Source organism: Molothrus aeneus, chromosome 23, assembly GCF_037042795.1.
Source record: "Molothrus aeneus isolate 106 chromosome 23, BPBGC_Maene_1.0, whole genome shotgun sequence".
In the NCBI taxonomy this organism is placed as follows: Eukaryota; Metazoa; Chordata; class Aves; order Passeriformes; family Icteridae; genus Molothrus; species Molothrus aeneus.
Window position 1 is genome coordinate 3,529,711 of NC_089668.1, and position 26,906 is coordinate 3,556,616.

Sequence of the window (26,906 nt, forward strand, 5' to 3'; positions counted from 1 at the left end):
GTGGGTACAGTGTTTGCTGTGAAATACAGATGTTGTGGGTACAGTGTTTGCTGTGAAATACAGATGTTGGGGGTAGAGTGTTTGCTGTGAAGTACAGATGTTGGGGTAACAGTGTTTTCTGTGAAATACAGATGTGGGTACACTGTTTGCTGTGGAGTACAGATGTTGGGAGTACAATATTCTCTGTAAAATACAGCACAACCAAATGGAGGCATTACAGCCTCTGCAGCTTCTGCCCCGATGTGATGAACTCTTCTGAAACAGTCAGAAAAATCAGATTTTGCAGAGTTCTAAAGTGTCAGTGGCCCTTGTCTTGCTTGCTCCTTGCCACAAGACTCTACACCAGCAAGCAGGCTGCGTGCAGAGCCTGCTGTTGGCAGCAGTGGTTTGTTGCTGTTGTTGTTGTCCTTCCTTTCATTTGTTGTTGTTCTGCCTTTCACACTGATGCAAGAGGAGAGGAGGGTGTGGATGGAGCTGCAGGGAGCCATGCTGTGGCAGCCTGAGCTAAAAGGTTCAATTTCTTTGTCCTCAGTCATTTCATGGCACAGCCTGAGGGGCTCAGACTCAGGCAGGAATGCTCAGTGCCTGTGGGTGGGAGGGAGGTGTGCAGGTGAGACCCTCTGAGGAAACTCTGTTTGATGAAGGACTCCTCAGCCCATCCTGCTGGAGTGCTCTGAGCTCCATGGAGAATTTCAGCTGAGCATATTCCTTATCCTGACAGCTTGTACGAAGTGTGCTTGTTTCCATTATTTCTAATTATTTACTAATTTCTGTGTTAATTCAACGAGCAGCCACATTCACCCTCTTTCTGTTGGTTAAGAGCTGCACTCATTCCTCTCACTAAACATTCATCCAGGTTCTTAAAAGCCACAAGTAAACACATCCAAGGTTTCCTCAATATCACCCTCCTTGCCTGAGCTTTGCAAATCATTCTTTGGGATTGTGAACTTCCAAGGAAACACAGACACATAAATTACAGCTCTGAAGTTGAGCAGAACCTCCCCCCATGCCAGGAGCCCGGGCGAGATTTATTTAACATCTGGTTCTGAAAATTAAAATTCTAAATTACCCATGAGTGATAATTACCTTGAGATACAGTAGATTTGTCATTATTCATGGACTTTAAATCAATACTGGCTGGAACATACTTTGCTTCAGCAGGAACTGGAGGAACCAGAGCAGATCCCTGGCCTGTGCTGGGGGTAAAGGTTGTGCTAAAGTTTTCATTTGACCTTGCCAATCTGTGATCAAGTCAGTGCAATATTTATAAATAGAAGAATCTAGGTCTTTTACTGAAGGAAGAATCTCTAAATGAGCTTTTTTTCCATTTACAAGTGTGTGTGTGTGTGTGTGTGTGTGTGTAAGGGACCCCCTCCAAAGAGTGCAGCCTTAGAGCTCCTGAACTGTGGTTTTGTTCTAACATGGCTCTCCAGCTGCTCCCTGGTTTCCTTTCCTTCTCACTTTCCAGATGGAAATTCATTTTTACATCAGAGCTCATTTCAGTCACTGGCATTTGTCAAAACCTGTGGAAAATGGGGACAATATTTTCCCACTGAGCCCATTGTGCCAGTTGTGGTGACATGGGCAGAAGCTGAAGGGGGTTGGAGGTGGCATTGGTGGCTGCCCAGCCTGAGCTGGGGATGTTCTGCATCCTAGGGACCATCCTGGCAGCTTTGGAGCTTGGCTGCTCCCACCACCTCACAGCACACCTGGAAATTTTGGCTTAGTGCTCCACACAGTCACAAGGCAGAAATGGCAAAAGAAATGCAGCATTTTCCCTCCTCCATCACTTCTGTGTGGGTGTCCTGACTCACCAGGGAAAGGCAAGGAAGATGTTGAAGGATTTGGCTATGGGTTTTTTCTGAAGGAGGCAGCAAATGTTCTGTGGTCAGAGCTCACTGGCAATGGCCAGGCTGAGGGATCCTCAGCCAAATTTGTCAGAACAATACAGTGAGCTAAAGAACAGCCTGGAGTTTGTGCTTTGCCACAGAAAATGAAGAGAGAGAGTTCTGCATGGATGCCCAGGGATCCAACTGCTTTTAGCACAGAAATAAAATTTTACTGTACGGCTCCAGCAGCTCCTGTGATGTGGTCCCAGCCCTGTGTCCTTGCAGGGAATGTCACATTCAGGCAGGACAGAGCAGGGATTCTGGAGCCCGGGCTGGGGTATGTTCTGAGCAATTAGAGGCAGCACAGGGCTGCACTTCCACATCCTTTTTATCAATGCAGATTTTTCTGAAGGTGGCCTCTAATTAAGGCTTTGCTGACAGAGAGGATCTAAATCAAACCCACCAAGGGTGAAGCTTTGATTTGTCGTGCTCTGACATTCCAAACTGGGCAGTCAATTACCAGACTCTGGCTGCTTCCCTTACTCAGCCCTGGCTCTTGTGCTGTTGCACAGTCAGGTGGGTTTTATTAAAGATGAGGAATTAGAGCAAGTGCCAGTGGCTTAGAGACCCTTGTCCAGCAAAACCACTTAAGCCTACACCTCTGTTTTACTGGAGCTCACACGTCTTCCAAGTCTTGTGCCTGTTCTTAAGTGTTCTGCTGAATTGAGGCCAAAAAGATGAATTCTGCCAAGGCACATCAAACACAGACACTTCTCTAACACACCTCCAAGGGTTTGGATCTCCTCATTCACCCAGTTCCAGCATTTCACTTGGCTGGAACAGCTGTGAGTTCAGCACTGGGTGTTCAGCACAGGGATGATCGTATTTGCTGCAGGGATATTTGGTTTTCATCAGAAAATGCCAATTCTTATCTCCAAGTTCTCACTTATCAGGGAGATGTGGCCTGTGGGTCAGGACAGTTCTTGTGCAGCCGTGGTCACTGTGGGAATCCTGCAGTGCCTGCCCTCAGCCAGAGCCAAGCTGCAGGCAGTGGCTGGTCATGGAGGAGCCCACCAACAGCATAAGCACCAAGATAAATATTTATTCAGGAAAAGAAGCTGCCTCTGTGCTTATTTTGCCAATCTGCGTTAGGTATTTACATAAACTAATCATGTGTGCGTTGCCTGAGAGACAGAAATAGTGTGTGTGTGTGTTTTACTGATTTAATTGTTACCCAGGTCTGGCACTGTCATCCCTCGGTGTCTCTTGCCACTGCCAGCACTGGGGCTTCTGCCTTGGGCCCTGTCTCTGCTCCCTGCCCTCCTTGCTTGGTTGCTGTGCCCTGCTCCTGTTCCATTCTCAGGTTTCTGTGGTTGAGATGACCCTGAGGTATCAGAAAGTCTCTTGATTAATTATTTTATGATATATATTATATTAAAACTATACTAAAAGAATAGAAGAAAGGATTTCATCAGAAAGCTGGCTAAGAGTAGAAAAAGAAAGAATATAACAAAGGTTTGTGGCTCAGCTCTCTGTCCGAGCCAGCTGGGCTGTGATTGGCCATTAATTAGAAACAACCACATGAGACCAATCCCAGATGCACCTGTTGCATTCCACAGCAGCAGATAACCATTGGTTACATTTTGTTCCTGAGGCCTCTCAGCTTCTCAGGAGGAAAAATCCTAAGGAAAGGATTTTCCATAAAAAATGTGTGTGACACCATCCTGTCCCTAACACTGAGATCCTGCATTGTCTAAACAAAAGGTGGAAGACACATCCAATTAAACTGTTTTCTCCCTATCCTTGTCCCAGTGACATTAAATGAAGCCCCAGTTCATGACAAGTGAGGTAAAACATCCACCAGTGCAGGAGAGTTAATGGGGAGCTGGCAATGTGGTGCCATATGTATTTCTGCCAGAATTTACTGTCAGAAAATGCCCACTTATTGTGGAATTGTTAAATCAGCTGTCAGGAATAGTCCCTAAGGATGGATATTACAAGTCCTCCACAGTTGCCATTGGCAGGGATTTCCATCAGAAACCCCAGTATTTGCCACATCTCTTTTATTCCCACCTGAAGTCTCAGATTGAATGGCAATGCGATGTGCACTGTCGCGGCAGAAGACAAGTTTTATTTGTGAACAAGTTTGTGCAAAATGTCCAGAACAACTCATTCTGCTGGTTTTATGGGATTCTGCCCACAAACAATAGGGAAGATTTGCAGGCATTGCTTTGCCAGACAACTGGAATTTATAAATCAGAACGGATGGGCCACGGTGTGCAGTGGAGCTTTGCTTGTATCAGTAATAATTTCTATGAATAAACATCAATAGCAGTTCACTGTTGCTGAAAGGAGGAGGTTTGGCAGTTGTCAGGCTCCCTGTTTGTTATGAATAAAGGGCTCAGGAGCTTCTCTGCATCACCTGGGTTCCCCAGACCTCCCTGAATACCTGAGTTCAGCTCTCTTGGCCCTTCTGATCAAGGCTCCTCTGCGGGAATGGCCAGAGGGGTGACAATAAGCAGTAGGCTGAGGTTACTTCTCCAGGGAATGAACTGAACTCCTCAAAACAGGGTTTTTTTTGTGCTGAGGATGAGCAGCAGATGAAAGGCAGCAGGGCAGGGCTGTTGCATGAGGCTGCATGGGGCTGTTGTCTCTGGATCTGCTACTGGGGACCTGTCAGAGACAGGGTCGTGCTGTGGCTGCTCTGATTGCTGTTGCTTTTCCTGTTTATGCTTAAGGCCAGACTAGAAACACAGGGATTTTACAAAGGATCATAGCCTGAGGCATCCCTGCCTGTGGCCGGGCACATCTGGATCAGAGGGAGAGGAGGGGGAGGATTCGTGACTGCAGCAAGCCCAGAGTGCTCGCTGTGTAAACACCTGTCCCAGCATGTGATTCACCTTTGGGGTGCCAGCTTTTGGGCATTCACCCCTTTGGTGGCAGCACCTTTGTCCCCCAGACACTGCTGTCATGCACCTACCAAGGCCACCCTCCCCCAGCTCCTCTGATGCCATCTCCAGCCCAGGGGACAGGTGCCCCTTGCTTTGCCCATCTCCTCCTCTCCAAATTTCAGCCTCAGCTGAGTTGGCTGATTCCTGGCATGCAGAATCTGCTGATTCCTGCTACTCAGAATCTGCTGCTTCCACATCTCCCAGGCCCTCTCAGGAACAGTAATCACCATTTTAGCCTCTCACCTCACCCCAGGAGCACCCCCTGCTCTGCCCAGGTCATTCAGGGAGCCCACACCAGTTCAGCCCACCTGTGTCACAGCAGTCCAGGGGGCTAAATGGGTCTTCAGCAATGCAAAGGCTTTCTTGCACTGAATCAATCCTGACCTGGCTATTTGGACCTCACAAAATCCTGCCTGCTTTATGCTCCCACCTGAATGATTCCAATTTTTTTATGAGAAGGAGACACAGAGGAACACCAGCTCAGATATCAAACTCTGGATGTGGGGAGCCCTGCTTTCAGGGCTGAACACAGAGGAAAACCAGCTGAACACAGAGGAAAGGCAGCTCAGATATCAAACTCTGGATGTGGGCAGCCCTGTTTTCATCACCACCACTTGCTTTGAATGCTGTCTCTAACACTTTTCCTCCTGGGTGTGAAATAAGCTCGCTCTGGCCTGTTGCAGTGCCCATGGGTTGTGCCTTTCTCCACACCAGGGGAAGATGCTGCTGAGGAAGGGCCCATCTGGCCGCAATTCCACTTCTGAAGGCTTTACATAAACACTGCTATAAAAAGCAATGGCATGCAGATAAAGGAGCTAATGGCTTCATGTGGGGCCTGGGCAGTGTCCCTGCAGGCACAAGCTCAGCCATGCAGGACAGAGCACAGAGCTGCATCTCAGAGTTAACAACACAGCTTGCAACAAGAGGAGGTTTGGCCCTTTCCTGCTGCTGTGTGTTGATTGGCTTTTCAGATAGTTACCCAAGAAATGCTATAATGCAGGTTTGACCATGAATTTTGGGTTATTTAATGAGATTGCTCCTCAAACCTCCTTCTTGTCTATCTCAGGTAGCTGACCATAGCTTTGGGAATGGCTGAAGCCTCCTGAAAGTCCTGTGGTGTCTTGCAGGACACTGGAAGTGACATGGTTTGGCCTGAATGATTGTCTGCCTTCTGCTCCCTTGGGAGGGGTTTGTTCCTTGTGAGCCCTGCAGTGCAGAGAGAGCTCCAGAGGCTGCTTCCAGTGGCAATTGAGCTCCTGAGCTCAATCCCAGCTGTGAGAGAGCTCCAGGGGCTGCTCCCAGCAGTGAATGAACTCCAGAGCCCATTCTCAGCAGTGAATGAGCTCCAGAGGCTGCTCCCAGCAGTGAATGAGCTCCAGAGGTTGCTCTGAGCACTGAGAGAGCTCCAGAGGCTGCTCCCAGCACTGAGAGAGCTCCAGGGGCTGCTCCCAGCAGTGAATGAGCTCCAGGGGCTGCTCCCAGCACTGAGAGAGCTCCAGGGGCTGCTCCCAGCAGTGAATGAGCTCCAGGGGCTGCTCCCAGCAGTGAATGAGCTCCAGAGCCCATTTTCAGCACTGAGAGAGCTCCAGGGGCTGCTCCCGGCAGTGAGTGAGCTCCAGAGCCCATTCTCAGCACTGAGAGAGCTCCAGAGGCTGCTCCCAGCAGTGAGTGAGCTCCAGAGCCCATTCTCAGCACTGAGAGAGCTCCAGAGGCTGCTCCCAGCAGTGAATGAGCTCCAGGGGCTGCTCCCAGCACTGAGAGAGCTCCAGAGCCCATTCTCAGCACTGAGAGAGCTCCAGAGGCTGCTCCCAGCAGCAGGGCCAGGCAGAGGAGCCAGCCGTGTCCCGGGGGGCTCTGCCAAGGGGCACAGCTGCCACTCGGTGTCAGCTCTGATCTGTGTCACTCACATCACTCGGAGCAGCAGAGCTTCCACTGGGACACTGCCACTCATCGAACTCGGCAGGGCTGTTGTGTAAGAGGCTCTAAAATCTGTGCTTTGAGCTGCACGGAGTTTTCCAGAAGGAAAAGCACCAAGGCAGGTTTGCAGAGCTCCCCCATGAGATGGAGTCCTGCTCCCCAGGGCTGTCCTTGCCTGCCCTTGCTGCTCTCCTGCTCCCTGGGCCAGGCCAGCCCGGGGCTGCAGCGCTTGTCACAAACTGATTAAGCATCACTCTGTCCCTATAAAGGGACATAATCATGATCATCTGCATTTTACAGATGGAGGAAGCAGGGCACAGAAGCAACTTGTCCAATGTCATTTAGGGCAGAGAGAGCAGATCTGGAAGCCCAGCCCAGCTCCTGAGCCACTCATCAGTCCCAGCCAGTGCTTGACTCTCCACACACCACAGTGACTCACCCAGCAAACTCATTCTTCTCCCATGAATGGTAAGAACATCACAGCTCTACAGGGGATTATTTTTGTGTCTTTGCTGCTTGGGCTGTGGGTTCAGAATGTAGCCAGGACCTGGAGGTGGTCAAGGGCTGCCCCACTTGAGAAGGATTCTCAGGAGGAGAGCTCTCTGCACTGCCTGCACTGCTGCCTGTGCTGCAGGGAGCAGCATTCTTTTTGTCCTTAGCTTTACTTCCAGAGGCCTTCTCTGGGAATCAGATATTCATAAAAACACCAGCTTTCCTCACCTCCATAACTGGGCCCTTGGGATCACAGGATGTGCTGGAGGCAAGATATCTAATTAGCAAACTGAGCAAGCTCTGGCCGCGAGTGGCGGTTTCAGAGGCGGCAACGCTTTGGCGGCTGTGGGAGCAAAGCTGCTGCTCCAACAGGTTCCCTGGGGCTTAAAGGGCTCCTGGAAGTGGCCATGGAAGGAGAAGCACAGCTGCTGTGTGGCAGAGGGAGCTCTGTGTCCCAGGAGATTTTAGTAAATAAGTTGCTCTTATGGAAAATAAAAAATGAAACTGTCCAGGGCACACGTGCTCCCTCAGTCTGGATGTTTCCTCTGGGCTGGGCTGTGTCTGGGACATGCCTGGGCTCCCCAGGCTGCATTGGTGCTGTGCCCTTGCCTGTGTTTGTCCTTGGGGGCGAGAGCAGCTCATGCTGCCAGCCCAGGACAGCCCATGTGCCCTGGACCCAGGGGGAGCCTCTGCCCTCTCCACACACCCAGCCTGTGTCCCACTGTGGGACAGGCCGTGCCTGGAGCCACCGAGCCCCTTTCTGTGCTGGGAAAACAGCCCTTTTCAGGAATTTCAAATTAATATTTGGAAGAGCCAGACACAGGGATATTCTGGCGAGCAGTGTGACAAGGAGCCGAGCAGGGTCAGGAGCTCGCTGTGGGTATTCTGGGCCAGTGAGAAATTCACCTTTCCCACCCCAGAGAGCCAGCCCAGGGATGTTGGGAAGGATGAAAGTTTGACAAGAAAGTCTCACAGATATGTGTGCTTAGCAGAAAGATTTTTGAATGTAGAATCTGATGAAGGAATAGAAATGAAAGCAAGTTTTGATATAGAAGAAAAGAATTGCTGAGCCAGTCTCACTGGATAACCAAGGAGGCAAAGGGTGTGTTAGTTAGAAGGGGTTTTTATGGCTTAAAGCAAAGGATAAACCCACCCCAAACAAGAAGATGTTTTTACCAAGCAGAAAGATAGCACAGGCAAACAAGTCAACAGATGTTGTAAGTAAAAAAAGTCTCAGAATTTTCCACTGCAAAAAAACTGAAAAACAACTTCTGGCTTAAACTGTAATGTACTAACTTTTAGTGATTGGAGAATAGTGACATAAATATGGTAATTATAGTAGTTACGATAGGCTGTAGATAAAAGTTAAGGTATAGATTGGTTCTACTGTATGAAGATGATCAGCAAAAAAAGGTATAGAATGCATTGTGACCTAAAGAAAAGTATAGAATGCATCGTAACCTAAACCAAAGGGTCTCCAGGCCTGCCTGCAGCTGGAGCTGACAGCTGTAGGCACAGCTCTGTCACCCACAACCCTGGATTGCTGAAACTCTTGGATGGAATAAACTGCATTTTGGAGAGCAGCCTGGAGTCCCACATCCCTCATTTACGCTCTTACAGTGGCGCCCAATGTGAGGCACCATTAGTAAGAGCCTGAATGAGGGATGTGAGTCTCCAGGCCTGCCTGCAGCTGGAGCTGACAGCTGTAGGCACAGGCTCTGTCACCCACAACCCTGGACTGCTGTAACATCTTGGATGTAATAAACTGCATTTTGAAGAGCAGTCCTGCATCTCTCATTCAGGCTCTTACAGTGGTGGGCACAGCCTGGCACAGCCAACCCTCATCAGCCACCCAGGGGCTCACTCACGTGGTCGATGAGCTCCTTGATCATGCCATTCCACTGGCCCTTCTCATCCTGGGCCCCGTATTTGCCGTCCTCCACCAGGCGGATCTCGTAGGAGAAGCCCAGGATGATGGCCAGCTCCTTCAGGAGGTCGATGCAGTAGCCCTCAAAGCGGTCGTTGCCGAACAGCGCCGTGTCAGATTTACGGAACATCACAAAGGGCTCCTCCTGCACAGGGAAAGCAAAAATTCCCAGTTCAGGGTCAGCTGGAGGCAAGGCCACCTCTGCAGGTCAGCCCGAGCCGCCAGGCAGCGGCTCTCCAGGCAGGGCTGGCACTGTGACATGTTGGGAATAAATTAACTTTGCACAGCGCATCAGCTAATTAGCAACCTTGTTTACCCCACAAAATTTAATTTTGTCTCTTCTGAGCAGCCAACTGTTTTCCATTTGGTAGGATTTCAGGGAGAAAAATAACCATTTCATGCTCTGAAAATGAAGTGTTGGAAACAGCAAAAGAGGGGGAGGACAAACTCACCCCCGCGCCCTGCACACAGCACCTGCCATTCACCACAGGCTGGTGGGGGAAATGCAGGGTGAGGGGGCTGTGCATGGCTGGGGCCACCCCAAAACCTCCCCAGTGAGCTCACTCTGTGCTGGCACTGCCTGATGGACACTGCCCTGCTTCTGGCCAGGGAAACCTTGTGCTGTGTGCTGCACTTCTGGCTGTCTGAGAGAGCTGGGGGTGTGTGACCCACAGCAGAGCTCCAGCACAGGGGACAGGAGCTAAAGCACCTGTGGATCCCTCCCCTCGAGCAGGGGCTGGCAGGTGGAGTTGAAATGGACACACAGAGAAGTCCAGCATCCTTTGGTGCCTCTCAGGCTTGGGCAGCCACCGAGGACGAGCAACACTGGGGAGCCTGAGGATAAAACGTGTGGAGGACAGATGGAAATGGAAAAGGTGGTGGGCAGCAGGCAAGAGCTGCAAGGCAAGAGGAGGTGAGGTACCTCCAGCGAGTCCCTGGCTCAAACTGGGGGTGTCTGCAGGGCTCCTGTCCTTGCTGTGGGGTGACCAGAGAGGGAGGGTGAGGGAGGGCTGCGCTTTGTGCTGGAAAACGCCTCCTGTGATTTTGCCCAGGCATGGGGGGGCGTGAAGAGGTGGGAGGGCAGGTCCGGAGCACTCATTACAGCCCTGTTACAGTGCCTGGTTTGGGGTGGGGTGCTCTGAGGAGAGGGCTCACGTGGGGCTGTGGAGGCTGCTGGTGCTTGTCTCTGCCCACCTGCCAGCCTCCAGCTCTGCCCTGGGGCTCTGTGCTCCCATGGAGGGGCAGAGGGGGCTCCTTTGCCCCAGCAGCAGGGTCAGGAGGGGACGTGGCAGCACACAGAGCCCCATTTGCAGAGTGCTGAAGCCCAGCTGATCACATCACGCCCATGGAGTTTAGCTTGGCACGCGCAGCTCGGCTCAATCCTGCGCTCCCCCGCCGCCTCCTCAGCTTTCTGCTCTGGAATTAGTGCTTTGTTTGTGAATCAGCTGAATCTATGGATCTCGATATAAATCCATGGCTCCAGAGCAGCCATAAAGCACTATTAATTTTGGGAAGTGCTGCAGGGATTACATACATATTTAACAGCCGAAGCACTGAACATTAGGACACCGCTCGCTTCAGTAATGTATCTCCAGGTCTCAAACATTTCCTAGGGGGTAATTCTGAACTCTGTGAACCACTTATTCACGGACTATTTCACAATTTATTACTGAAAATAGCCAGACATCCAATTCACAAGCTCTCTCAGTTTGCTAATCGATTTCTCAGTGAAGGTGCCCTCAATTTCATAACTTCACAGTTCCCATATTGCTTGGGGAGAGCGGCACTGGCTGCTGGGGTAATATTTCTCTTCCAACAAGTCACTGCAATATGAGCAAAAGGGGAAAAAATAGCCTTTCATGCTTTTTCTTTTAAAGGCTCCTCCTATGGCTCTTCTCTCGTCATTTACAGCAGTGCAGAACTACAAAGGGGTGTTGCAAATGCAAATAACATCCAGGGCTCTATTTTATGTTCCAGACTCCAGCACACGCAGCGCAATCACTGCAGAACTCAGGTCTGAGCACATTCCCTCCTCCCCTGGGCACAGGGATCCAGGACAGCCCTGGTTCCATGGTGGAAGCCCCATGGCACGTGTGCAGGCCCATGGAGTGGCACAATTAATGGGAACTGATCTCACCCCATGCCTTATGTAATTCCTACATGCTTGCAGAGCTTGAGATGGAAATGTTGCCTGAAAAAAGCCTGTGAAAGGCAGATGGCTGACAGTCCCCTCCTGGCTCCATCATTTTGCATTATGCCATGGCCTTTGAGGTGTGGTGGGAACCATGGCCTGGACCCAGACAATTCCACAGCCCTGGAAATGTTTAATGGGAAAAAAATGTCATGTGGTGGATGGGAAGTTCGTTAGGAGGAGTGGCTGATTTGCAAGGAAAGCTGCTGCAGCATCTGTCTTTGGCTTACGTTCAGCTCCCACCCTGCTAACCCCTTGCTGAGGGATACAAGACCTTTGGTTCCAGCCCTTCTGCCCCAGACCAGGTGTCCCCTGTCTCTGTTCCCCTCTGGGCACCTTGGTCCCGTTCCTTTTATGATACAAATCCACGCTGTATCGAGTCCCATCCTTTTAAAAGGCCCTGGGGTGCTGTGAGCTTTCAGAGCCATTGGGGATCCCTGGGGTATCCCTGGGGATGTGGGGAGGGACAGTGACAGGCTGGCAGTGCCCTACCAGCACCGTGGTGACAATCAGAGATCTGTTGCTCAGCGAGTCCGTGACGTTGGGCCCTCGTCCTTTGGAGATTTCTGTGATGTTCAAACCATCTGAAGGGCTCCATGCTCCAACCTGAGAGGAAGCAAAGCAACACAGTGAACCCCCCCATCTCCAATTCCTCAATCTCTACTGCATTCCTTAATCCCTGCCTTGCATTCCTCACTTGCTCCCAGCATCCTACTGGCCTGGAAAAGAGAATTTTTTTTTTTTTTTTTTGTTTGCTTCCTTCTTCAGCAAACAGCAGCAAAACTGGAATTACCATGAATTAACCCTTCAGCTGCAGGTCAGTCCATGTTCCACATGTGACACATGTTCCACAGTCCCTGTGCTGCTGCAGTGGATGGAGACTGTGGGAGCTGGAATTTAGGGGCTGAATGAATGAACAATTTGCAAAGGCACCGGACAGAGCAACAATCAAACCACACTAAAGAGTCAAATCTGGGCAAGGATAAAGCACAACAAAAGAAAAATAACCACAAATCGGAGTCCATTTGCTTTCTTTTCCATTTCCCCACCAATTTGCTTTGGTGGGGAGGATTAAAAAGGGCTCAACCAGGTCTGCAGATCCCTGATAGGGCCCATTCCTGCTCTCTGTGCCGTGGCAAATCAGCTGGAGGTTTCCAACACCTCTCTAGGCAAGGCCCTGGGCCCCCCTTTGGGAAATCCCTGCAATAGAGGGGCCTCAATCCTGGCTGCAAACCCAGAGGAGGGGGTGGCACAGGCACATCAGCTCGATTTCAGGTGCTCTGTTTTCTCAAGCTGTCAAATGTAATAAATTATTAGACTTCAATGAAGTCTATTGATCCAGAAATGGCAAAGCATGTCTCTGTTTAAGGAAGTCATCTGGGCGAGGCTAAGCCTGTTAACCTGATCTCCACGGCGCAGGGGAGGCTTTGGGACAAACTTTGAAGGCAGGAGTGGCTAAAGGACTGTGACAGAGAGATAAAATGTCAGGAAAGCTGCAGGGATGTGGGAGTGCTGCCAGCAAATGGAGCAGGGTGGCCACGGAGCCAGCCTGGCAGTGAGAAAAAAACAAACCCCACCTGGAAATGGGAGCAGAACGATCCATCTGTAGGGTCAAACTGCAAGGTGGGACTCGGAGAGAAGCCAAAGGCAGGCAGCTCAATCCACGAGGGAGCCAGCAGCTTCCCATCTTTTATTTATTGCTGTTTTTAAGATTCTTCAGCCTCTCCAGCAGTCCAAGGGGAGAACTTGGTTTTACTGCATCCCCAAAAAGAGACTTTGTAATGAGCAATGCTGCCTGGCAAAAAAAAATTGTCATAAATTCTGGAAGAGTTTCCGTGAACTTTGTGAAAGGTTTTAAATATTTCAGGTAAAACTGAAGCAATCCCCCATCTCTGCCTTGGATCACACAACAGCTGCAATGTCAAAAATTGTTATTATTGTGGATGGGAAAAAAGCAAGCCGGAGAGGCCCCAGTTTGCTGCACTGCAGCCCCAATCACTTCTGCCTTGCTACGTTTTCTTTAAGAAAATTAAATGCACGGCACTTAAGACCGAATTAATCAGTTTAAAATATTAAAAAAGGAAGAAAAAGGAAAAAGTGCTTTAAGAGAACTGTGTGAGTCAGATAGTCAAACTATATGTAATTAGGATTTGGTAATACTCCTGTAATCCCTGGAACATCCAGGAGGTATGAGGATCAGGGGGTTCAATCCTAAAGCTCAACAAACATAAGCTGTGATACATAAAGCACAATCCAGCTGGGATTTGTTTGTAGTTTGGTGTTTTGTTAGTTCAGATTAACTATTGACAGGATTCTGGCTTCAACAGAGATTTGACATCGATACTTTAAAACCCCTCTGGAGCTGACACGAAGCTTTCAGAAGAATAATGGTGGGAACTGTGAAATCTCTGAATTATTGGAGACAAAAGTTGATGGGGTGTGCAGGGGACACGTCGAGGTTTGGCAGCTTCCAGTGGGCTTGATGTGACAGAGAACTGCAATAACTCCAGCTGGTGCCAGCCCTGCTCAGCCCACCTGAGAGGTGTTGGTTTGACAGGTGATTCTGTGGCTGTGCTTAAACATTTGGATTCATGTGGTACAAAAAGCTGGAATGTTTTCTATTATCCGCCCAACACAGCTCTCCAGCAGCGCCTCGGTGCTGCTAAACTTCAAAAAGATGTCTTGTTATTTTTGGGTTATGCTCTATAAACAAAATATTTTGTAAGGAAATAAGGCTGCAAAGGTCAGCTGCTGCTCAGCTCTTGCAAGGCACCAGCACCTTTCTCAGCTCTGTCCTGCCTCCTTTCTTAACCAGCCAGACTGAAGGTCACTGTGTTGATTTGAAACGTTTCCTTTATTCCTTATTTGACACCAAAATCTCCCCAGCAGGAGAGGGCTGTGGTGACCTTGAGCTGTGTTACCTGAGGCACAGAGCTGCTGCTGTGGTGGGGAAATGTGGCTGCCATTCATTTCAAATCCCAGGAAAACCAAATGGTGAGGAAAGGGGGATGCGGCACGGGGGCCTCCCCTCCAAACAGAGGATGGATCCACGGCTGCCTCCAGCCCTGGGGCTGCCTCCCTGTGCTGAGTGATTAATTCCCTGGACAAGTCCCCTGTGCTCTCAGGCCATGCACAGGTAATTGAAATCCCTCCCTGCTACTCCAGCCAGGTGTCCTGTGGGTTCAGAACCTGTCCCCCTGCCCAGAGGGACAGAGCCAGGCTGCCACGGGCACCTGGTACCTGTCTCGAAGCAGACTCTGCTCTAGAAAGGGCCTTGCTGCCCTGCCAAATTCCTCCTGTACAGGTGATAGACACCTGTAGCAGGACAGGGACACAGAGCTGCCCACAGGGTAGTCAGAATCATGGAATTTCCTGGAAATCACAGCTCCCTGTGCTCTGGCCGCTCGCTGCTCTGTTTGTCATCAGCTGATCTCACCTTGAAACCTGCATTCTAAGGGCTTTAAGGCTCTGTGTGTTGCCTTTTTATTTCAAGTTTGCTTTTTTTAAGTAATTGAAGAGAAGGAAATTAAGTCCCCAGGCACACCTGGGATCAGATTTGCACATCAGCATGGTTTTACTGTGCCCAGAGGAGATCTGCACTAATTTGGAGGACCTAAGGCTGCAGCTTTCATGCTCTCGACCCTCATGACACCCCCCAGCCAGACAGGCAAGGCCACACTTCTCTTTTTTCCTTATTGTCCCTTAGGTAATAAACAAAATACCCAGTGTATCATCCTGCAGATTCCAGGCTGTAATAAACTGGGGCTGTTCCCAGCCTTGGGCAATTTCATGGTGGGAAATGACTGCAGATGATGATCTCCAGGGCTGTGGTCTCCTCAGAGAAGAACTGAGGGTTTGTGAGCCAGGCCAGCAAGAGGGAGTGGGACAGGCATCATTCCTGCCTGCTTAGGGCAGGGAGGGGTTAATGGATGCTCAGAAAGTTTCTTTTGCCTCCACTATCCCAGGAAAAGTGCCACAAGCACTTCTGCAATCTGTAATCCCACGCACTGGCTTCAGGGCGAGTGAGTCATGGTTGAGCATGGAAAAGGATCTGAGAAATCCCACAAAGTGAATATCCTTTTATATAAACCCCAGAAACCTGGAATCAATACAGCACCAACCATCTCTCTGTTGCTGAGCACCAGCGTTATCCTCAGCCACATGCAGATAAAACAAACCCTGCCTACCTTTTCAAGGCCGTCTTCTTTGAGACTGATGATATCCAAATCAAAATCTGTCCGTAAACCACTGGTTTTATTAAAGACAATGCGTCCCGTTAATCCTTCCCATTGGGCCTGTGGAAGGGAGAAAAAGTAGCAGGGCTGTTACTCAGTATCATAAATAATCTTTTGCCCTCCACTGTATGTTCTTTTAATTAGCCCTTATGCTGGTTCTTTCTCCCTAAAGAGCCTGATTAATTAATAATCCCTCTGCTGCTGCTCAGACTGCAGACGGAGCTGGAGATTTCCTTCCCTCTCTTGCAGTCCTTGCTACAATTTCTGTTCGCACCTTTTGTGCTCACCAGCTGTTGCAGGACGTGATGACTCAGTAGAAAACGACTTGCATTTATCACAGCATCCTTGTGAGCTGCCTTCATCCTTGTGGTGCTGATAAACACCGGCTCTGGGGCAGCTCCAGCCAGGAGAAATCCCTTTGTGCACCAACTCGCTGCTGCTTCCAAGGTGTGTGGAAGCTTAAATGTTGGGGGTGCTTCCCTCTGTCCTTCCAGAGGGAGAGTGGAGCAGAAGAGGCCAAGAATGTGTTCATGCAAGCAAGATCTGGGGTTTGGAAACAGGCACAGGAGTCTGGGGCCATGTGCTGCTGGTGCCCTGCTTCAGTTTTTGGCAGCATAAGGATGGGAAGGTGCTCACTGGGACTGGGGACATCCCATTCCCAGAGATTTTTCAGTGCTTGGCTGACTGAGGTCCTGAACTGCCTGGTCTGACTGGGACCAGGAGCAGGAGCTTGGGGTGAAGATGTCTCAATTCAATTCCACAAAAAAACCCCATGTAATTTGATTTCTTTCCCACTGCAGCACTCTAGAATGAATCTCTCTGATTTAAGAGGTGATAGAACCCCCAGCCAGGTGCTGTGTGCCAGCAGAGCAGGAGCTGGGGGACAGTGAGGTGCCCAATGCCTGGGGACAGAGCTGGGTGTGCTGTGGCATTGTCCTGAGGAGGATGCTCCTGCAGGAATGCCAGGCTGCTGCTCGGCATCACATCCCAGCAGTGGGGAGCTGAGCCTGGGGATCTCTCCCCTGAGCAGCCCCGTGCAGGCTGCTCACTGAGAAATGTGTTTATTTTATGGGTGGGGGAGCTTGAAATATTCCAGTGTGATCAAGGTGGCACAATGCATTCTCAGGGGGAGTAACTGGCATTTCTCCCAGTAAACAGAGAGCTCCTCTGGCTCTCCCTCATTAATTCCTGAGGAGCAGTGACAGCCTGCTCCCAGCCTTGCCACCCTGGACTCCTGGGGAGGCTGGTGTTTGCTCATTTGGGTGTGCAGGTGGTTTGCCTGTGGGATGTGCAGCCCTCGGAGCCCCCCGGGAGCCGGGGAAAACACGGAATGTTTGACGAGCCCAGCTGGAGCAGACACAGCTGCAGTGCTGAGCCCTGCAGCTCCCGCGGGGCTGATGCCTTTCTGGGCTACCTAAAAACAGAGGCCAGACAAAATTAAGGCAATAAAATGCAGTTATATTTTTTGAAGGGTCCTCAGGTACATTTTGGGCAGATGAAACCCCCCCACAAGGGGCTACACCCAAAGAATCGATGACGACAGGTTTTCACACTTTTATAAGTTTGGTCCATTTGCCTGCTGGGGGTTCATCTCCCAGCTACAGCTTCAGCTAATGAAGTCATTTACCCCAAGTTTTCTCCCCCCCCAACTCACTTTTGTTTTACATTTTTTCAAGGCCTGAGGCAGTGAGGTGTCCTTGATTGCCAGGCCTGCAGAGGAATTGTTGTGTCTGCCCAAAATGGGAAATATGTCACAGACATACTTTATGAAAAATCCTTTCATTAGGATCTTTTCTCCTGAGAAGCTGAGAAGCTTCAGCTTCTCCATGTTTTGCTGCTTTGGAGCGTGATTTGGAGAATTGTTCACCCAGCATGTGAAATTGTTTTTACTTGATGACCAATGACAGCCACCTGTGTCAAGGCAGTCACAAGATTTTATTATCATTCCTTTTCTATTCCTTGCTAGCCTTCTGATAAAATCCTTTCTTCTATTCTTTTAGTATAGTTTTAATATATCATTTTCTTTTAATATAATATGTATCATAAAATAATAAATCAGCCTTCTGAAACACAGAGTCAAGATTCTCATCTCTTCCCTGGTCCTGGGCCCAGCACAGTAGCTCACACTGCATATGGAGTTTAGAGTTCTACACTAAAGAACTGCAGGACTACAAATAGATGAAAAAAAGCTATAAAATAGATATAAAAGCTAAAATCCTAAGGAATCAGTGGGAGCACTGAGGGACTGCACAACCCCCAGTCCAGGGAGTTTTCTAACGCTGCACCTACCAATCCTCCACTACCTACCCCTGGGAACCTGCTCCTCATGGGGGGGAAATAATGCTTATAGTCAAACAGAACCCACGTTTTTACCTCTTTTATGAAGTTCATGAAGCGGCCTCCGAACCTCCAGGCCTTGTGGCGGTGGCACTGCAGGGAGTTGACGGTCATCTGCGGCGCGCGCTGGTAGCACACGGACACCACGTGCACCGCGTCGTACAGCAGGGCAGCGTCTGTCTAAAGGGAAGGGGGACAGCGTCGGTGGCTCGCCGTGTGAAAAACGCCAATTTTTGCGATTGGCTTTTGGCAAATATTCAAGTGAATATCGTATGTGTTGTGTTAGGAAGTGATGCTGTAGTAATTCTCTTAAGCGGTGTGTTAAATGTAGTTTTGGGTTATGACAAAATGTTAAAATAGGAACTGTGCAATGCAGGATACTTTTTTTTTTTAAAAAAAAGGACTTGTACTGTGACAGCAGTCACAGGACACCTAAATCTTTCAGAGAAAGAGAATTTATTGCTCCATTATCAGGAGAAATGAACTTCTTCCCGCCTCGCTCGGGCAGGACGATGCTGTTAGGATTATGAGGAAGAAGCTGATGATGACCAGACAGAATCCTGTGTTTGAATGGAATTTATGCATCATGTATGAGATGTAGGAATATGCAACAGGCTGTTGCTTTTAAGGGTTAATCCTCTGTTAACGTGGCTCCTTTTTCAGTCTTATTTTGCCCAGAAAAAGGTACCGGGACTGTCCATAACTCTTTGTTTTTATTGTCTCATATTGTCCTAATTCAAATTGTCCAAATTATTATTACTCTAATTGTATTACTATTTTTATAACCATTAAACTTTTAAAATTTTAAAAACAAATTATTGGCGTTTTTCACAGTAGGAAAAGGTGGAACCTGCTCTGAGTTACCCCTGCCAGCCCCAGGGTTTCTCTGCCTATGCTCCCTGATGGTTCCTTGGTTGTTTAGATCAAAAGCTCAGGGTTTTGTCTAAAATCAGCGATTCTGGAAGTGCCGTTTGTCTGTTCGGGTTGTTTCTTGCACATTTCCTGCTGTGGTGTCAAAGAGGGAGGCAACGGCTTCTAAATGTGGAAGGTAGTAACAGAGTTTTCTTAATATCGAGTCTGTTTTGTCTGAGTGTAAAAAAAACTATATGAGAACATATTTTCTACACTATTTTATACATGGGAAAATAAGAAACAGAGATGTTTGTGGGCACACAGTTTTCCAAAAATGACACAAGCTGTCACCAAAATCAGGACCTCATGGCTTTGTAACATATTCTAGCATTTCAGTAATCTGAACTAGGGAGAACTTTTTTTCCCCCATATAATGTGATGATTTTAGATTCAATTTGAGATGCCCCATCTTACATCCAAACACTGATCAAGAGAATTGGATTTATTTCTCACTCTGATGTGGTAAGACCTCCTAGTGAAAATACATTATTTGCTGGCTTCACGGAGCCACGAAACAGATGTGAGTGTAGCAGCAGCGTAATAAACCACAATAAAACAAAATAATACAGCAAATAACTGAGCAAACATCTCACAGGATGTAGCCATGGAGAAAATCCCCCAGCCTTGGCAGCCATCCCTGTGACCTTCCCTTCCCTCAGCAACCAAGCATGAAGAGCAGGAGCCCCACCTGCATCCGTGGGCGAGTATGGACCACAGCAGGGACAGCTTTGGGAATTTGGGGCTGGAGGAAAGGGGGGCAAGGATATGTCCATGCAATTTCATGGTGAATTACAGACTGTAATGCCCAGCTGAGTCCAGGGCCCCAGTGGACAGACACCTGGCAAAGAGGAATCAAAGGCAGGATCCCTCTGAGAGAGCAAAGAGGGGATGGGGACCGAGCTGTGCTGCAGGCGCAGTGGGGCTCAGCCTGGGGAGAGGTAGGAGCCTGCAGGAGAGTGGGGGTCTCTCCCCTAACAACAAACACAGCAGCAGGCATCTGAGGAGCCACTTCAAGGTGAAAGTCTGGGAGGCTTTGCCACTTTCTGGCAGATCTAAAGGGAAGGGAAGGAGGGAGGCAGTCAACAGTTCTGGGGGTCGGAGACAGCCTGGCAGGGAAGACAGATGGGCGAGCAGGTGCTGTACCTTCCCAGCAGTAACTCAGCAGAGCAGAGCTGCCATCAGGCCCTAAAAGGAGTCATCAAAGCTGCAGCTCAGCCCATCTCTGCCCATTGCTTTGGCTCTTTCCTCCATCTCAGTCTCAGCAGAGTGCCTGGTCCAGCCTGGCTGTATGCTGTGCTGCCAGCCCTGGGTGCTGGTGTCCCTTTGCTCTTGGGGCTGAGAGCAAAGCCAAAGGGGCTTTGAGGGCTCAAAGCTGGAGTCCTTTGGGACACATCCTGGCTACCTGTCTGGTGACAATGTGGCTACCTGTCTGGTAGCAATCTCTTGGCAGCTGGGCCCAAGCAGGATCTTTACCACAGCAGTGGGGTGTGGGCTTCACCCCAGATTTTGAGGGACAATTGTTAAAGAATTCATGTCCCTCTGCTCTTGGGGGCAGCTGGACCCCTTTGGGACACATCCTGGCTACCTACCTTGTCTGGTGGCAATCTGTTGGTGGCTGACCCCACAGCAGTGGGGTGTGGGCTTCACCCCAGTCTTTGAGGGACAGTTGTTAAAGAATTCGTGTCCCTTTGCTCTCAGGGACAGCTGGACCCCTTTGGGACATGTCCTGGCTTGTCTGGTGACAATCTGTTGGCAGCTGGCCCCACAGCAGCGGGGTGAATGTTTCACCCCAGACTTTGAGGAACAGCTGTTAAAGAATGCAAGAAAGCGCCTCAGAGCAGATACCTGGGATGAGTTGTTACTGGTACAAAAACCAATAAGAGTAGCATTTAGGCCTCAATGACTGTTCCTGCCTTCCTGCCCTGCTTCCCAGACCCTTGTGCCCTGTTTGAACTGCCCGTACCATCATCACACCATCCAGGAGCCCCAGCTCGGCCTTGGGCGCCGACTGCAGCCTCTCCATGGACCACTTCTCAATGATGGAGGACACGTGGGGGTTCTCCACGTTGAGGATCCGGAATCCGGTCAGGTTCACCCCAGAGTAGCGATATGGTTCTAGGTCTAATGCATAAAGATCCTTAAAAGAGAGAAACCGGTTTTAAACATTTTGCTTAGCTTTGTTTTGTTTGAGTTTTCTGCGTCGGTCGGTGTGTCTGTGTTTGGAGCGAGACAGCGGAGCCCACAGGAGGTGGGAGGGAGTACAGTGTCACACACATCTTTTATGAAAAATCCTTTCCTTAAGATTTTTCCTCCTGAGAAGCTGAGAGGCCTCAGGAACAAAATGTAACCAATGGTTATCTGCTGCTGTGGAATGCAACAGGTGCATCTGGGATTGGTCTCATGTGGTTGTTTCTAATTAATGGCCAATCACAGCCCAGTGGGCTCGGACAGAGAGTCCAAGCCACAAGCCTTTGTTATTAGTCTTTTTTTATTCTATTCTTAGCCAGCCTTCTGATGAAATCCTTTCTTCTATTCTTTTAGTATAGTTTTAATATAATATATATCAGAAAATAATAAATCAAGCCTTCTGAAACATGGAGTCAGATCCTCATCTCTTCCCTCATCCTAAGACCCCTGTGAGCACAGTCACAGCACAGATCCCTCAGGAATTCAGAGGATTCTCAGAGGATTGTGCTGCCTGCTGCCGTCAGTGGCTGCTTGCAGAGGCCTGGAGGTGTTGGTGCAATTTGGGCGCCGTATGTGCAGATTCCCCCACACACAGCAGAAGGGAACTCCTACCAAAGAGCCAAAGAACCTGCTCTCAGCATGAAAGAGAGTGGATTGTGTGGAGAAAACCTGCCTATGACCCTAGAAAAAGAGACTTGTGACCCAGGGAGGGGGGACAAGGCAGAGTTTCTGTGTCTGGAGCTCCCATGGGCCTCTCCACAGAGGATTTGCCGGCAGTGCTGAGGCCCACAGGGTGCTGGGGATGACAGAGTCACTCTGAATGCAAAACACCAATTTGCAGACTATCAAAGAGGAACTAAGACGCATTTCTTGACATTCTGGCCAGCCTACACAGTCTGCAGATGAATGAGGGTGCCCTTTATAGGATGTGAAAAGCAGAGCCAGGCAGTGCTCAGCTCTGCTGGCTGCCAGCCTGCCTGCATGGCTTGGCAAGGGGCACTGGGGATACTGGGGGGCACTGGGGAAGCACTGCTGTGGGGCAGCTCTTGGCTCTCCACGTGTCTGAATATCAGCTTCAGTGCTGAGGAAGGAGTTTTGGGTTAGACAGCACATCAGGAGCAGGTGGCAGCTGATCTGCTCCCCAAAGCCAGCTCACCCAAGGTGGGGAGTGAGGGAGTGTGGTGAGATGGCAGTCAGGGGTGAACCATTTGTTGGATGGGATATATTTCATCAGCATTTATCCTGAACAACTTCTGCAAGGGTTTCACGGCAGTTTAAACGCGGGGAGGCGGAAAGGCAACGCCACGAGTCTGCAATGGAGCGTGGGGGTGAATATGTGACACTCCCTGCTCTCACAAGGGCTTCTCAAAAATGAGCTTCAGTATGGGAGGAGATGCTGGGGCTGTGCTGGGGCTGTTCTGTACTGGGGCTGTTCTGTGCTGTGTGCTGGGGCTGTTCTGTGCTCTGTGGCTGTGCCTGTTCTGTGCTCTGTGCTGTGGCTGTGCCTGTTCTGTGCTGTGGCTGTGGCTGTTCTGTGCTGTGGCTGTGGCTGTTCTGTGCTGTGGCTGTTCTGTGCTCTGTTCTGTGTGCTGGGGCTGTTCTGTGCTGTGGCTGGAACTATTCCGTGCTGTGGCTGTGCCTGTTCTGTGCTGTGTGCTGGGGCTGTTCTGTGTTCTGTGCTGTGTGCTGGGGCTGTTCTGTGTTCTGTGCTCTGTGCTGGGGCTGTTCTGTGCTCTGTGCTGTGTGCTGGGGCTGTTCTGTGTTCTCTGCTGTGTGCTGGGGCTGTTCTGTGCTGTGGCTGGAACTATTCTGTGCTGTGGCTGTGTCTGTTCTGTGCTATGTGGCTGTGTCTGTTCTGTGCTCTGTGCTGGGGCTGTGCTGGTGGGACACAGCCACACTGTGGGGCCTCCCATCTGCAGCCCCCATCTGCCCACAGGGGGCTGGCAAAGTCCCATATGTGCTGCCCTAAGCAAAGCAGGACAGCAGCACCACTTGCCAGCAACTGAGCATCATTCTCTGTGGGGGAGTGAGGGTTCTTATGGCTGTTTTGCTTTAATAAGCTTTGGGGGTTTGATCTTTCCTGTAAGCCTGGCCCCAGCCTCTGCAGCCCCAGGGCTCACTGCTGATGGATGCAGTGCTCAAAGCTGCAGGTGCAGCAGGGACCAAATCATTAATCACCCTGCAATGGCAGTTGGGACTTGGGTTTTTGGGCTGTTTTTTAACCCTGAAAAATTGCAAGTGCAAACCTTCACCTTCTGTTAAAGGGCACTGTGAAGAACAGGCCACAATGTTGACTTTTAAATGACTTAAGGGAGCTAAGGGCAAATACAGTGGTTTGACCTCAGACAGGTGCTCGTGTCTCTGGCTGGGAGTGGGGACAGCAGTTCTGTGCCTGACCTGCTGGAATGGGTCTGTTTTTCTCAGGATTCATTTTTAATCAAGCACTTCAGTTTGTATTCCAGAAATTGTTGTGAGGAAATAATTTTTGGTTGCAAAATCGGATGATTTTCCCCTCAGAATGTGACTGGGTGAGACAAATCAGATCCCTGAGCTGCAGCCCTCATGGTCTCTGCTGCCCATCTGTCAAACCAGCAGCCCTGGCCACCTCTCAGATCCCACTGGTATTTTGGGTGCTGCCCCTGCCCTGCTGCTCCCCACTGACCCTTCCTTTCACCAAGTTCCTATAGAAACCAAGCTCCCATCAGATCCCTCTTTGGTTCCAGTTTAAATCTCAGCTGCAGCCTGATTTATCACCTCCTGGAATCAGAGGATAATTCAGAACACCAGCTGAGTGTCAGGACGTGGGGAGGTGTGGATGGGAGTCATCAGATCAGTTTCTTCTGGATTTTCTGCTCCTGCACAGCCACAAATTGAAACATCTGGTTCTATTTTCCACCTCATCTACATTCCCTTTCACTCATTATTTTCTGTACTGCAGATTAATTCTCCCCTGCACCCTTAATTTTGCTCTCAGTGCTCCTGTGATGCTCTCCCCCTTCCCCATTTTGCCCAGTTTGGGCTCTTTGGTGGTGGCAGCAGTGCTGGGACTGATCCTCAGTGATGCCACATCCTCAGAGGGAGGCTGGAAAAGTGGTCCAGGAAGGGCATCCCATGGGTGAGGTGTCCCCACAGCTCTGCCCTGGGAGCTGGCAGGGCTTGGCTGTGGCTCCAAAGCCCCATTTTACACACTGCTGAGTCTTTGTTTGTTTTTCTCGTTGCAATTTTGCATTATCTCACTTCATAAATGTCAAAGAATTAACAGACTCAAATATTGAACAAAACAAGGAAATATGTTAAGGTATAACTGAGTCTATGTGTAGGAATGTCAGGGTACAAGAGTTTCACCAGGGCTTTGAAAAGTGTTGATAGAGGTATAGTTCCATCTCCAGAAAAAGGCTTCATTTTCTACCAAAAAAATGAAAAATATAGAAATTGCAAAAATACTTTCTGTAATATTGGCTTAAAACATGGAGTATTAAAAGAATAAATAAAATAAAATACTTTCTTCCTGAAAGAAGAGGGACAGAGATGATACGAAACACAATTTTTTAAAAAAAAGGTTACTTTTTGCTCCCCATTAAGATTTTAACACCTGGTTTCCCATGTTCTGTGTTGAGTGCAAAAGGAAAGACCCTTTCTACTTCACCAAAACGTCGCATTTGGACCAGCATTTTCCACGCGTTCTGAGACTAAACCTGCAATGCAGCTTTTATACCTGCATAGCTCACCCAAAGCCCCCACAAGGGTGGAGATCTGGGGTGTTCCCTGAAGGGCTTTGGGTGTAAAATCTGCATGTGACAGGGACCAGTGCTCATCAGACATCCTCCTCCTCCTCCTCCTGTGGTGGAAAAGGCTGATGGGGCTCTTCTTGCTGGAGTCAGTGAACTGTAGTCGTGCTGCCTAGCGAAATGTTGAAGCATTTCATGCCAAGTGTTGATACACTGTGCTCAGTATTGACTGGGGACCTTTTAGAAACATTCAGTATAACATAATAGACTAATTCATTAGCACCCCATGGGTCTCGTACTGGGGAAGCTGAAGCACAGGCATTGCAAGCTAGGAAAACATTGCCTTAAGGAATGACAGATTAAAATATCTTTCCCATGATATAACTGTTATTTCAGGAAAGTGGCATTAATTGTGATTGCTTATCTATTAATTTATTATAATTCCTCTTTTCCCACCTCCAGGCTGTACCTACACATGAAATGTACTCCAGGCTCAGCTGGGGCTGATTAATAGGAGGTTATCTGGGAAATGCTTAAAGCTGCCTGGAATAGATAATGGCAGCAGGGGTAATTAAAATGTCTTTTGCATTTGAAAAATAAATTTTGTAGTTTTTAAGGGTTAGTTTCGTCTGTTTCTTTCCTAAAGGCAAAAAAGATAAATTGGATTTTCAAAATCACACCAAATTCAACAGCAGACTAGACAATAGCATCTTAAATGGAGACAAAAGTGACCCTGCCAGGAAAGCCAAATGCCTCCCAGAGTCAGAGAGGACTGGCCCACGTTTAACAGAGTGGAGTTAGTGTCAGGCTGAGCTCCCCTCCTGCAAAATAAACCTGTAGGGCTGAGGCTTGGACCACAGCAGGGCTGCTCCTGGCTCCAGAGGGGTCCTGGGTGCCCATTCCCAGCTCCTGCTGCATCAGGGTCCCACCAAATCCTGGGTGGGGGCTGCAGCCTTGCACTCTCCCTGTGCTCACTGTCAGTTTGTGGGAGGCTACACTGAAATCAAAGTGACTGGGAGGGGAAATAAAACCAGAACCCTCATCTGTGCACTCCAAAGGAGGGACTGCTCCAAAATTCCTGAAATTCAGTCCCAAAATTCCCAAAATTCTGTCCCAAAACTCATGATACAGGAATGGGGAGGCATCCTGCAGAAAAAGGTGGGAATTCCCAAAATTCCCCGAATCCCCAGAATTAATTCCCAAAAATTCCCAGCATTCATGAACTTCAGTCTCAAAATTCCTGAAATTAATACCCCAAAATCCCCCAGATTCCTCATGCAAGAGAGAGGAGCCATCCTGCAGGAAAAGGTGGGACTGACAGCTCTCAGGCAGTGCTGCAGAGCAGAGGAGTTACAGCCAGGCCACTGGGGTCTGACCCTGACCTGCAGCAGCTCCAGCCCTGTCCTCTCCTCCTGGCAGGGTCCCAGGTCCCCCCTTTTCTTGCATTTCCCTCCCCATGGCAGTGCAGTGCAGACCAGGATCAGACACCCATCCCACCCTCCACCTCCAGCTGCCCCCCACATCCCATCCCTCTCAGTGTGCACAGGTTGCTTTCTGTGCTCACATCCCAATCCCCATCAGTGTGTACAAGGTGTGTGCACAGCCAGATACTTTACCAGAGTGGTGAAGATGAAGTGGTAATATTCTGTCATCATCCCCATTGCCATAGCCTTAAGAAGAGGAGGGGAAAGGGGTTAGTAAAGGGGTACAAGAACATTACAGCTGCCATGCAACATAAAACTCAGATCTTGTAGGTAAATGTGGCAGGAGAGACCCAGAAACACCAAGTTTGGATTCAGGACTGAGGCCATGGAGTAGTGAAGAAACTGGAAACACCAGGTTTGGATTCAGGACTGAGGCCATGGGGCAGTTTAGAAACTGGAAACACCAGGTTTGGATTCAGGACTGAGGCCATGGAGCAGTGAAGCCAGGCTCATCAGCAACAGGCACATGCTCAAGTGCTGAGCTGAGCAGAGCTGTAGTCCTCAAACCATTGTGAAACCATGGCAAAGCCTCAGTGTGCAGCTGCCATGAGGGCTGGTGGCATTTCTGGGTGACACTGGGTGTCCCTGGCTGTGCCAGGGTATAGGAATGTGCCCTCTGTTGATGGAGCGACAAAACTGTCCTTTGTCCCCTTAAAAAGGAAAAAAGCCCAGAAGTTTCTCTCCTCAATTAGGTGAAAAATCTCATAGGACTTGGA

The 26,906-nt window shown here is 49.4% G+C and overlaps 1 protein-coding gene across 1 annotated transcript in view; it reads right to left on the reverse strand.

Annotated features, from left to right (window-relative positions):
• GRIK3 (glutamate ionotropic receptor kainate type subunit 3) overlaps positions 1-26,906 on the reverse strand; it is a 132,387-nt gene that overhangs the window by 23,706 nt on the left and 81,775 nt on the right. Inside the window, exons 5-10 of the mRNA XM_066565008.1 lie at positions 26,323-26,376; positions 20,755-20,928; positions 17,916-18,059; positions 15,495-15,602; positions 11,800-11,913; positions 9,058-9,261 (exon numbers count right to left, since the gene is read on the reverse strand). Of these exons, the coding sequence (XP_066421105.1) occupies positions 9,058-9,261; positions 11,800-11,913; positions 15,495-15,602; positions 17,916-18,059; positions 20,755-20,928; positions 26,323-26,376 (798 nt within the window). The remainder of the gene's footprint in view (positions 1-9,057; positions 9,262-11,799; positions 11,914-15,494; positions 15,603-17,915; positions 18,060-20,754; positions 20,929-26,322; positions 26,377-26,906) is intronic.